The sequence below is a fragment of the Beta vulgaris genome, chromosome 7 (genome assembly GCF_026745355.1).
Source record: "Beta vulgaris subsp. vulgaris cultivar EL10 chromosome 7, EL10.2, whole genome shotgun sequence".
Classification (NCBI taxonomy): Eukaryota; Viridiplantae; Streptophyta; class Magnoliopsida; order Caryophyllales; family Amaranthaceae; genus Beta; species Beta vulgaris.
This window is the reverse complement of record NC_079208.1, coordinates 44,737,433-44,749,766: the sequence shown is the minus strand read 5'-3', so window position 1 is coordinate 44,749,766 and position 12,334 is coordinate 44,737,433. Positions and strand designations below refer to the sequence as shown.

The following is a 12,334-nucleotide window of genomic DNA, read 5'->3' as shown; positions in this document are numbered from 1 at the left end:
CACAATTTGTTTCTCTACAACTTACCCTTTAGGGTCCGTTTGGTTGGAAATATTTTAGGCTTGGAAACGGATTGATGTAACACTCCTTTATTTTATGTTTGGTTGGGTTATCCATTTTTTCCACTCCCTTACTAACCCAAATTTGATTCCCCCATCTTGAAACCCTCCTCACACCACAGGAAACAAAAAGTAAGGGAGTCATTAGGCCAATGATTCCATTCTTACATCAAAACAAACAAGTGTCTAAAGTAACACATTCCATTTCCATTCCATCCTTTCATCCCATTCCATTCCCTTTTCATTCCTTATTTTGAACCAAACGACCCCTTAATCTATCGAGTTAACAGAATAAAAAATTACTACCAAAAGGATAAGTATCAGCGGGACAGAGTATCCATTAACTTGGCAACTGGCAAAAGTCAAAAAGGCACAAGTAGATATTTGGTCAACGGCCGGCAAGACAAGCATTGCATGTATACAGTACACAAAAAATCAAAAGCACGTACCTTGCAGTCTAAAATGGATACTACTAATTCATGAACATTATACTATTAGGTTAATTCCTTAGAACTTAATTCTAAACAACGCATGTGGCTTTTCTGCATCATAAGCTGTTCTTGGTCGACAACTCTCAAGCTCTATACATGTAAAGACATTATCCCAAAACTCGCCAGATATCATGACTTAAGAGTTATAAACCATTCACCAACCGAGTTGTGAAGCTTTACACAAGAAACAACTACATTTCATTAACTTTATCAGTTTTTTCAAAATTTTCTGGATCATCAAAACTCTGATAAGAACTGGCGTCCTATATATCGCTTCTGGTACGTCAGCATCCACGTACACCATTCTAAGAGTATAAAACCTAGGAAATATAGAACTGAGAAATACAAAATTGTTCATTTGTGAGAAAAATGATTACGGTAACATACAGCCAAAAACCAGAACAGCAAAAAAGCATAGGCTGTAAAGGTGTTTGAAGTATTAATCCATTGAATCTCGGGAGCACTCCAGAATTGCTCCCATTTCCAAGAAGTGTACTTATCTCCAAAGCCTGCTGATGAACCCCCTCGCCTTCTTCATCCTGTTGTCAAGTGAGGGGAACTCGATCATGTTATAAGCGAGGTCGAGGACTATTGGATTTCTCGGGATTGCCTGAAAAGCTGGAGGGAAAGCTTCAATGCGGGGAGGTACTTTAGTGTTGGAATCACTGACAGCTGGTTCGTACACGTCGAGTTTCTCAGCAAGGAATTTATCCTGTTGGAATGAAGTTAAATGAGTCAAACAATGTTAAGAAAAAACACATGCATACAGAAAATGTAGGCCAACAAAAGAAACAGAATCAATCTAGGTTACTAGCCAACACCAGAGAAAGGTATGGTATACCCGTGAACTTAAAATGACTAAGCACAAGTATAGAAATATAATCATGAGCTATAACCAAAGCAAGTAAGCCCCAACCATACAATCTATGCAACACTACCATATTTGGTAGCTATACGTGTGAATTATAGTCCCTTTCCTCGAAAACTAACACTAATAATTAGCACATCGCACCCCTATTAAACCTAATTAGCTTATTAACACCTAGCATTTAACATAACTACACCTTTTAATCCCCCCCTCTCTCTCAGATCAGATTTCAAGCTCTACGAGTTCTTCAAAATCAGCCCTGTTCATCCTTGCAACCCACCACCACCAATTTCAGATCAGATTTGTAGTTCTAACTCATTCTCTCTCAGCTAACAAGACCTCCACCTACCCAAAGTCCATAAACCAAACATTACACCGAGACCACCTTAACCTTAAACCAATTTGATCCTTCTCCTGCAAAACCCCTGCACAATCCTCATGTTGCAATCAGAATGGAAAATAGAGTAGCAGGTGATAGCCTAGTCGTATTGGAATCACCTCCAATCCCACAGGTCTTAGGATCGAGTCTCACCCCTTGCAAGAGGGATCCCCATTTTCCCCCTTCTTGCAAGGGACTTCAACTTACATATCTAAAAAAATTTGAATGGAAAAGAGAAGGTATGTTCAAGATAATTTCATGATATCATATACAGTAAACCATAATTTTTGTAGACAAACCTTCTTATCTGCCCCGGTCAGAGACATGTTTGATATCTTTTTTGAAAGCTTTTCAGGTATCTTCTGCTCTTCCAAGATTCCTGTAGCATGTTCTATACAAATGTTTGATCTACACTGGTGATGTAATGTCTTCAACTCCTCCAGCATTCCCTGTCACAGAAAGAGTTCAATATACATATTAGAAAACTTCTGTTAAAGTGCCACTTGCTTATCCATATTGCTACAATTCACAATCCAAAGCAAGATACAGACAAGGACCCGGCAAATTGCATGTATATCCAATCTCCTAGGCATGCACAACAAAGAATTCCAAGGCATCAGTTTTATCACCACAAGTCAAAGTCCTTCCACCATACTCCCTACTTTTATTCCATGAGATTCTGCAGAGATCACTATTCACTACCAAAAAGTTTACAAGATAAATTAATACGCTCAAGATTTTCCTCTAGCTTCCCTTTCCAAAAAAAATCCTCTAGCTTCGATAGACAAATAGACAGAGATACAGTCCAAAGCCACTCGGAGCATGTTCGACATAACTGCAGCGCACAATATGTAAAGAAGAAACACTGATGAGTGTACTGACCTGTTCCTTGTTTGCTGTGCTCTGTAACTTTTTCAATGCATCCTCCGCCAAAGAAAGAGCACGAGAATATAATGCATAAGCTTCAGCTCTCTTTCCTGCCAAACTATAGGATTTTGCCAAGTAAAAGCACCTGTAAAGAAATTGTAGCGCGTTGAAATTGTTAGAGATAGTCATAAGAACAACCCGAGAAATCCAAGTACTTGACAGAAAAACATTCATGATAGTTGACAACAACGATGACAATAATCGAGGAATGCTCATGATAGCACTAGCTGGTGAGCAGAATGCACAATATGGGTTCTTGACTCGGTACATGCATATCAACAACAATGAAACCAACAAAAATTAGTTCACAATACAAGATAAAAAGAATGTGGGAAGAATACCTTTCTGCTCGGAAAGCTAAACTTTTGAGAGCGCATTCCTCGGCAAATTTCACTTCTTCATGTTTACTATCCCTCCCAGAAGTGACTAAATCAGACAGATCAGCTACATTCTGCAAATGATAACAAAAATTTACATGATTTTCATATAGAAAAGTTAAATTAGCTGCACAAAAGAAATACCAACCAGCCTCATCCAATTAAGAAAGCATCACAAACTTCCAGAACATGGATCATTCTTACCTGAAGTAAGAGATCGTACAAGCGAACAAGTTCTTCTGGTTTGGTAAGTTTTTCATTTTTGTCATCACGGTTTCTGCTTAGTTTGCTCTTGGCAAGGCTGACTAGAAGTTCGTTTCGCTCAATAGTACGCTGTCCAAGGACGGCACTTACAGCTTTGTCAAGTCCATTCAAATCATCTTTCACATTTTCAGCACTCCCAGCAGTGATCTACGTAGCAAAATCTTCAGCAATCAAAATTTCATACACCAAAGCCACAAAGGGACATAAGATAAAAAGCTTTGAACCAGACAGTGCATACCAAATCATTGCGAATGCAACTCCTTGCATCATGATAGGCAGAAAAAATCTTGTCAAAGACAGCAAGTTTTTTCTCAGCTGAGAGCGAGTCTGCAGTTGGACCATACAGATCCTTTTCCAATTCTTGAGCTGCTCAAATGTATACGACGAGAAAATTACATATTAGGTTGATAAGATAAGAATTGCAACAACATATGATTGGTTAGGAAAGACGGCAGCGAAGGCTCAGAAAATAACGACTAACAGTAGAAAGCAGATAGCACAATATAGCCCCAGAAGCAGGCTCTAGAAGAGCCAGCCAATTATGCCAACTCTTATACCATAGCTCTCATACCCTCGAGACAAAATTGAGTAAAGAAAACACCCAGATCATCCCCCGACTAAGGAGGGAGATTTAGAAGCAAACTAAGTGAGTTTATTCCAGAATAATGAAGTAGATACAGGTTACAGAGAAGAAACCTGACATCAATGAAGAGGAGAACGATAAATTTTAAACTAAAAAGAAGGATTTTTTTATACTTCACAAGGATATGGCACCTTTAGAGCATGAGCTTTGAAAAGTAGATCATGGAACAAATTCACATAATCTTATTGAAGAACAGCATGAGACAATTTAGAATTTTTGATCAACAATCAGACTTCTCAACTTGAAAGAACGAAGCAAAATTATCCTACTTCAGCATTTTAACACACCACTTGATTCACCATAGATTCTCTCCCTAAACTTACTTCAAGAGCGACTTTTAGCATCTATACTACAAAAATCTCAAAGGAGCAGAATATCTCGAATCTCCAAATCAAAGAAATTGTGTGCTACGTAGATCAACAGTCGACAAACAGCAGTAAATGACTGTCCTTAGGAATCATCACTTGTGTTGACAGAAGTGTTGGAGACAGAGATTCGTCTATCAAGGCAGGTGCTTCTCCCTGGTAAATGATAATTTTGCACAAATAAGCCCTACTCAGCTCCTTACAGGGTAAGTATGCCAAGGTGAATTAGGAAAGGCAACCTTGAACAACACTGCAATTCCAGATGCCTCCGCATTTCAGTTGCCTTTATGCAAGACAATACGTACTATAGGCACCTTGCTCTGACCTGAGCTATGCAACAACGAGATCTCCCTTGATCCTTGCCGGATGTGCTTGACGGTCTCCCATAATACGCTCACTTGGGGACTTCTTACTCTAGCTGTGGAAAGACTTTCCGCTAGTTGAACCGCGTCCAGTAGACTCCCTGTTTTGCTCATCCCCTTCGTCAGCTGTTTGATCGGGATACTATTACCCTATGTAGCATGGGTACTTCTTCTAGGTCACGTACTCGTACCCGTACTCATACCCGTACCCGTACCCGTACCGGATACGATACGTATCCTGTACGGGTAAGCGTACCCTTTCCTAAAATTTCAAAATCTTGCCGTTTTCTATCCCCGTACCCGAATCCGCACCCGTACCCGAATCCGTCTATGTGCAACCTAGCTATTACCTAGGTTCCTAAACTTGGAATGAATGGCAGAGCGTAAGTGGCAAGCAGTTATATGGATACGGTGCTTTACCCGTAGACGCTTCTCCAGCTCTCGCAAAAATTGTATGGGAGTCGTCTTCGGAGGGACTTCCCGAATGACCGTACCGAGGAATTCTACCGTACTCCGTGCAGCTATTGTTGTTGATCCCGCAGAGCCTACCCAAAGGTTCAGGCCGGATTGTAGGAAGTGGGACACCAAAAAATAGAAAAAAAAAAAAAAAAAAAAGAGTAACTAACTTTAATTAAAAAATAGAAAAAGTAAAAATAAAAAAGGGAACTACCTAATTAATCAAAAAAGTAAAAAAAGATAAAAAAAAGGCATTGCAAAAAGAAAACAGTCAACAATTCATAATTCCCTAATTTATTAGATATAATTAAAAAAAATTATTTTTCTTCGTATTTTTGAACGCATTGCGTGCATATAAAACTAGTTTCTATGAGAAGCTCTACGGCACCCACGATTCCCAATAGTAAGTCGTCGGCATATCGCGCGTAACAAATCCTTATTAAGTAATGGGTTTTAAAGGGGGCCAGCTTACGGGCCAGGCCTTTCTCTGACCTGATAAATATCAAAAATAAGAAGCCAATCCAGAGTGTGTTTAATGTGTGCCAACCCCCAAATGTCTCACTGACCTAAGATTTGTATCATCGTATGTCCCTACTCTGGCGCCATCTGGTCAACCTTACTACTACGGAGGATAATAGACAGAACTCAAGACAGCATTGCTTGCAGAAAACTGGTGCTTGAATCTTTAAATTTTGACAAATAGCACCTAGAGAACAGATACAAAGCGAACAATTTCTAGGAATCAGCGAACAGGTCTAAGTATGGTGGGAGGAAGTCTCCAAGACACAAGTCATAGACTGCTAGGAAAGTATTTTAACCGAGCTAATGTTATTTCTAGAATCAAAAGATAATAAAACTACTAACCTTTTAAAATGGAAACCCTAGTCTTAGGATTTGAGATGGGAAATCTGTGTCCCAGCCAAATGAACTCTGTCATTGAAGCAGCCTGTTGAGTTCTTGCCTCAGCCATGACAGCCTGTACATAAAAATATAGTTATAGCAACTATAATAAAGTTACTGTAGCCTGTGCATGAAGTTTAAGGGCTCCTGCTCAACACAGGATATATCACAGATTTGAAGTAATTGTGAAAGCTTTCTCCACCACCATAGAATCTTCAAAGATCAGGAGCACTTTTGGAATACAGAAGATTTGGTCGATTTAATCACCCAAGGAAACCCCTCCGAACTACAGCATGTTCTAGTACAAGTATTCTAAATCTTCTAGGTGAGTGAACAGTCTTAAAGTGTCTCCTATATTATGCATTTTCTGGTAAAAGTAAGGAGCTTCCCAGAAACATGAATATAACCTTCAGCTTCTACCATCTAACTAGCAGAGTGGTTCAAACATCAACTTACTAAAAGGCTTGACCTACCTCCAATTTGGATTTGAAAAGGTCCAGTGCTGGCCCCTCCATTTCACCAATCTGCAGAAGTTCTGAAGCTTGCAGGTTAGACTGGCCAATTTTGTGCAAGCAATACCTAATACTAGGCTCTAGCTCCTCCACACGTTCACGACAAAGAAGCTGATTTTCGAGGTCTCCATATTTCCCAAGTTCTTCATAGACAGCCCTGGAAAGAGGAAATAACTAGAATAATTATGCTCTGCTTTCATAAACTAACAATCAGTTTTGCCACAATCAATCATATTATTCCTAAAACATGCAGCCTACACGTATTTGGGTTCCAACTAAAACCAATATATGATACTCAAACAACTATTCTATCATCTCCAGGTTTTACTTAAGTCGTTTATATATATATATATATATATATATATATATATATATATATATATAATATATATATATATATATATATATATATATATATAGAAGTGAGTTTATGTGAGAATGAATACTTACATGAGAAATGAGAATAAATTTTACACGATATAACTCTTATGAATAAGTAACGTAACTCTAATGAAAAAGTGATGTAACTCCAAAAATAGAATATTAGAAGAAAAAAAATTCGAAATTTTTTTTTCTTTTTTGGGCTCAAATTTTTTTAGGGGGGTATAACTCTAATGAACAAGTGTTGTAACTCTAATCCAATCGTGTGGTTGAGATTCATTCTCATTTGATCTATATAATATATATATATATATATATATATATATATATTAAATATATTATATATATATATTATATATATATATATATATATATATGAAACACAGAAGAGATTTCGATCTTAAAAATAAATAAATAAAAGATCTGACACTGTTACACACTAAGACACTATGACGCACCTGGCACTCTTGAAATTCCTTAACGCCATATCCCAGTTCTGATCTTGCTCGAACAACAAGTTTCCTTTCATATATGATGCATATGCCTGACCATGGTGAAGAACACGTGTTCAGTTCCAAGCAAGTAAAGAGAAACTTCAAAAACCATGTTGGTCATATAACGGAACCTCATGTTCTTGAATAACATCAAGCTAAACAGACTAAAAGATGTGGAATTGCTCTGTAACTCTGACACTTCCATAATTGTGGACTTGCAAATGTCAGTAGACATTCAGAAGAAAGAGTCCAAATGAGGATGGTAACAGCTTATGAAACACTTTGGCCCTCAAGGAAAATTCCAGAGATGCATCATGCATGATGAGCTGATATAAACTTAGCCCATAAAATATTGTTTCTTTCTACTAGATAAAATTAGAATGCAAGTTCTACAGCTCCATGTGACCATGAAAACAGCACCTCTCACAATAGTCACAAATAATACGAAAAAATGATTTACTTCAGTCTTATTACCATAATCATTCACAAGACCAAAATAACACTTTTTAAAGTAGTCAATGGAAAGGAGAAAATATAGCACTTAAGGGTCTACATATAAGACGAGTAAAATAAATCAATAAGTAATATGTATGAGACCAGACCTCGGCTTCCAAAGACGTTCTGGAATCTCCTTAATTGCACAAAGCTGAGCGAAAGAGTAGCCCATTTTAACAGCCTTCCTCAATCTGCCAATCAGATAGAACGTCCATTTGGACCATCTGGTAGTTGTCTTTTCTCCATGGCATGGCTCCACGCTCTTTCAGCAGTATAGAAAAGAATATGGAGAAACCTATTGGCATCCAAATATCAAAAACTCCCTTAGAATTTCACAGAACAGACAAGGAACAATTAGCTGAGAATAGATAGGGAAGTAGTGGTTAATCAATTTATAATGCATACCTTACATCAGTGACAGTGCTCTCAGTGATAACTTTCCGACTGTATTTATTGCGACCATGCGTAAACTTGAGCGATTTATACAGCCTTCTCAGACGAGCTGTACAGTAGCGCCTGCCATTCAAACATTCCAATAAATCATTAAAGCAACCTTGAGAATATTACAGTTAATGCCACAAGATACAGGCTACCAGTGTTTCATTCTGATTTTAAAGATAAAATCAGATATTTAAGTCTAGACATGGAAGTAGAGGTGTCCCAAACTTTCATAAAGGTAATTTAAGCTAATCCACCACATTAACTTCCTTCATGTCACATGCATAACAAGATGTAGTTTGACCACCATCTACAAAAGCATCATATATGAGCCAAGTGCAACAGATTCTACAACCATCTTTCTGCATGATTTTGGCGTAAGCCACCATACCTTGCCTCACAACACAAACCTTATAGACTTGTCTCAATGAGAAATTCCATGTTTATATCAGAGCAAAACAAAATCGCTTATCACAATGGCGAATTTGTAAATATGATGAGAAAAAAGAAGCGGGTCTCAAGACTCTCAACCATGAAAGAAGAAGGAAAAAATCAAAAAACAGAATTTGTATTTAAACATACTGTTGTTAATATTTGAATCTGCAATTTGACTTATTATGCAGACTATTTTTATTTTTATACAAACTTAAAATAGACGGCATATTTGAGGTTCATATTGTGTATCAACTTACTAAAACTATTTAAAACTGTATATTTGAAATCGTCTCGTGATATACAGTTCCATTCAGTTTTATGCAAACTTCTATTCGCTACAAATGTGCGCGATACCATAAATTAAGGCCGGCCATGAGCCGGGCCCGACCAAACTCTAACCCTCTCGACCATAAAATCTTTCTTCGATCTTGGCTTGATAAGAATAATTAGAGTTCGAGCTGAACTCAACCTTGACTCGATAAACCATGTTCCAACAATAAGCACACTATAATACCAATGTTAGTATGTTTACCGTTCGGCTTCCATACTAGTTTTTGACTTGTGCAACTCGTGTTTACACTTGCCTTCTTTCTGTAGCTAAACGTTTTAATAAATTATTGCAAAGAGATGAAGAAATTCAAACTTGAATTATTAGTTATGCTATATTAAGTATTAACTAATATAAAATTAAAGGATTTTATTGTAAAGATAATTTGCACTGAAAAAACCTTAGCTTTGTACGTAAGGTTGTAATCAATATTGTAAACTATAAATATGTCGTAATATCATTTACTTGAAATAAGAGAGAAACATATAACATAATTCCTATGCATACTTGTCCTCTCATATTGTTATTATTTTAGAATTAGAACTAGCAAATTCATGTTCTAACCAGAGATTCATATTTCTTGTTAAATTAACGGATTCATGAGCCTACGAGTAGAAAACAATTGATATTGAGTTTGGCTTGCATAGTATTTGAACTAATATTTTAAGCTCCAACTCGGCTCCTTAACAAACAAAGAAAGCTCAAACCGAGCTTTCACTGAACCGATTCTATATTGTTAACAAATCGTGTTGTTCTTTGTCCACCCCCACCGTAAATGCCCCCATGACATACAAGATATGTTTATCTCCAATACAAACTTAACAGCGCTCTGCCTCAATATACAATTCAAAAAGTTCACACCAAGGAAATCACCTATACTTTCCATGCATTGATAATCATCGGATCATCAAAACTCAACAAAATAAAGTCTTTACACCTTTTCCCCCCTCCATCCGCTCCCATCCCTGTCCTGTCCCTACCCCTGCCATGCCACCCCCAACCCTAATAACAGTATACATTGTGCAATTTTCAAAAGAAAAAATTCATAATGCATATAATCAATCTAAATTCTTCAATTGAAAATAATAGAGACAATTGCAAGTACCTATAACGAGTGTAATCACCATGACGCAGTCCATGCTGCATTTGAGCAGATTTCAAAAGATGCAAAACTAACATCATTCAAAAATTCAACCGAAATATCAGAATTACAATCATCAAACAACAATTATCCCATGAAAAATAAAACCAAAAACTTTTAAAGAATACCATGAATGGAAAATTTAGGCTGATCGGAAACAGTCGATTTTTCAATGTCGATGTCCATGGAAGAAGCTACATCGTTTTCTTTCCCCATTATTTTCAATCAAATTACCACGAAATCAGATCGACAGTGACCCAAATTTTGTGCAACTGGAAAAACCAGTATCCGATAAAACCCTAACCTGCGCGAAACTTAATAGATTAAAAAATCGCTGGATTAAAATCAAAGGATGAAACTGGAATTAGAGGAAGAGAGAAACTTAGAAAGTCACTTAAATTGAACGAATTTTTGAAGCAATAGCAATTACAATGGAGTTAACAAAAACTACTTAGTTACAGTGTGTTTGGTATTTTTTTTTAGTAAAGAAGGGAAGGGAAAGGAAGGGATGAGAAAGGAAGGAAAGGAAAAAAACTAAACTTTTTGATGTTTGGTTAATAAGAAGGAAAAGAAAGAAATCTTATGGTTGGAAGAACAGGAAGGAAAAAAACTCATAATGATTATAACTCATAATGTAGTTTTTCCTTGCTGCATGCCGTTCAATTGTTTGTTCTCTTGAAGGCATATGATTATAACTCATAATGTAGATGTAGTTTTTTTCGTAGTAGGTATAATCCATATGTAACTAAACAAATCATTTTAATGGTAGCTAAATTTCTCATTTGATCCCAAGTCACAACCCAATTTTGAAACTCACTATTCTCGTTATCATTGTGAACTTGCTCATTTTCTAATATATCCTAGTTATCATTGATAAAATTTTCTTCCATCTATAATAACATATTGTCCAAAATCTCCAAAATCTCCATCTATAATAAAATCTCCAAAAATTATACCGATTGAATATTAATAATTACTAATTGAGATGAATCAAACAAGATCCCACATGACTATATTTTTTCTTATAAATTGAAAAAAATTAAGAAGATTCTCTCTAAGTATGAATAGTGTCAAGATTCTAAGTGAGAACAATAAAAAGAACAGAGGGAGTAATATTTTGATAGGGGTTTCTGGGTATAAATGAAATCGTGAAAGTAGTATATCAAGAAATTGCAGGCAAGAACAACGAATTATATAAACCAATTAATTGCAAAAAACTGAGATAATATAATTCTCTAAAAAAAACTGATAATAGAAGACATACCCAGCCCGGCCTAATGTGCTCAAAGTTAAAAATGAGGCCCTTATATTAAAAAAATTCAAAGTTACGTACAACGATCTCAAAAATATCTATAATATACTTAGATTATGATTCTTTCTTACCAAATAAGTAGTAATACAATCTTCTATCTAAAAAGTGCTATCCTGAAACACTTTTGGAGGCGAAAATTCAACCAACACTAGGATCATTATTTTCATTCAAATTGTGATCACCGTTATTAGTAGCATAATTTTCATTCGGATTAGAGACTTGGGATTCTTTCATTCGTTTTTCATGACCCGAATCAAATTTTCTAAATCGAGGAGGCATAATTGAATAAAATTTAACACAATTACTAAACAACACAAAAAATATTAATTGTAAAAAAAGAAACCACCTCAATTATTCTGTGTAATTGTTTACAATCTTCAAAGTCAGTCTCCAACACCAAAAGGTCCAAAATCTGCATAAACGCAATAAAAATCGGTAAATTAAACTAAGCAATAAAAATCAGTAAATTAAACTAAGCAAAGTGTAATTAACTGAATTTCGAATTTCATATTTGAATTGAGAAGACATGAAAGTTTAAATTTATAGCCATTATAGGAATCGGTTTTTCCCGTTGACGAACAAGATCTCGGTGATGCTATTTTTGATTTTCACTAGCAGTAGTTTCATAGAAGTAAGAATAGACAACATAGAGAGGAAGAACTAATTTTGTGGGGTTGAATTTCGCTAATTTATGGTAAAGAAGATGTGA

At 36.1% G+C, this 12,334-nt stretch overlaps 1 protein-coding gene across 1 annotated transcript; it reads right to left on the bottom strand.

The window, feature by feature from the left end:
* Nucleotides 1-723: 723 nt before the first annotated feature.
* On the bottom strand, nucleotides 724-12,334 carry LOC104899575 (uncharacterized). The gene is given in 16 exon segments (XM_019250917.3): nucleotides 724-1,260; nucleotides 2,095-2,244; nucleotides 2,678-2,807; nucleotides 3,064-3,173; nucleotides 3,304-3,510; nucleotides 3,602-3,729; nucleotides 6,054-6,165; nucleotides 6,563-6,758; nucleotides 7,441-7,526; nucleotides 8,079-8,110; nucleotides 8,113-8,178; nucleotides 8,181-8,266; nucleotides 8,377-8,487; nucleotides 10,278-10,344; nucleotides 10,442-10,617; nucleotides 11,972-12,334. Coding segments are annotated over 15 exon segments (1,785 nt in total). The 5' UTR covers nucleotides 10,530-10,617; nucleotides 11,972-12,334; the 3' UTR covers nucleotides 724-1,044.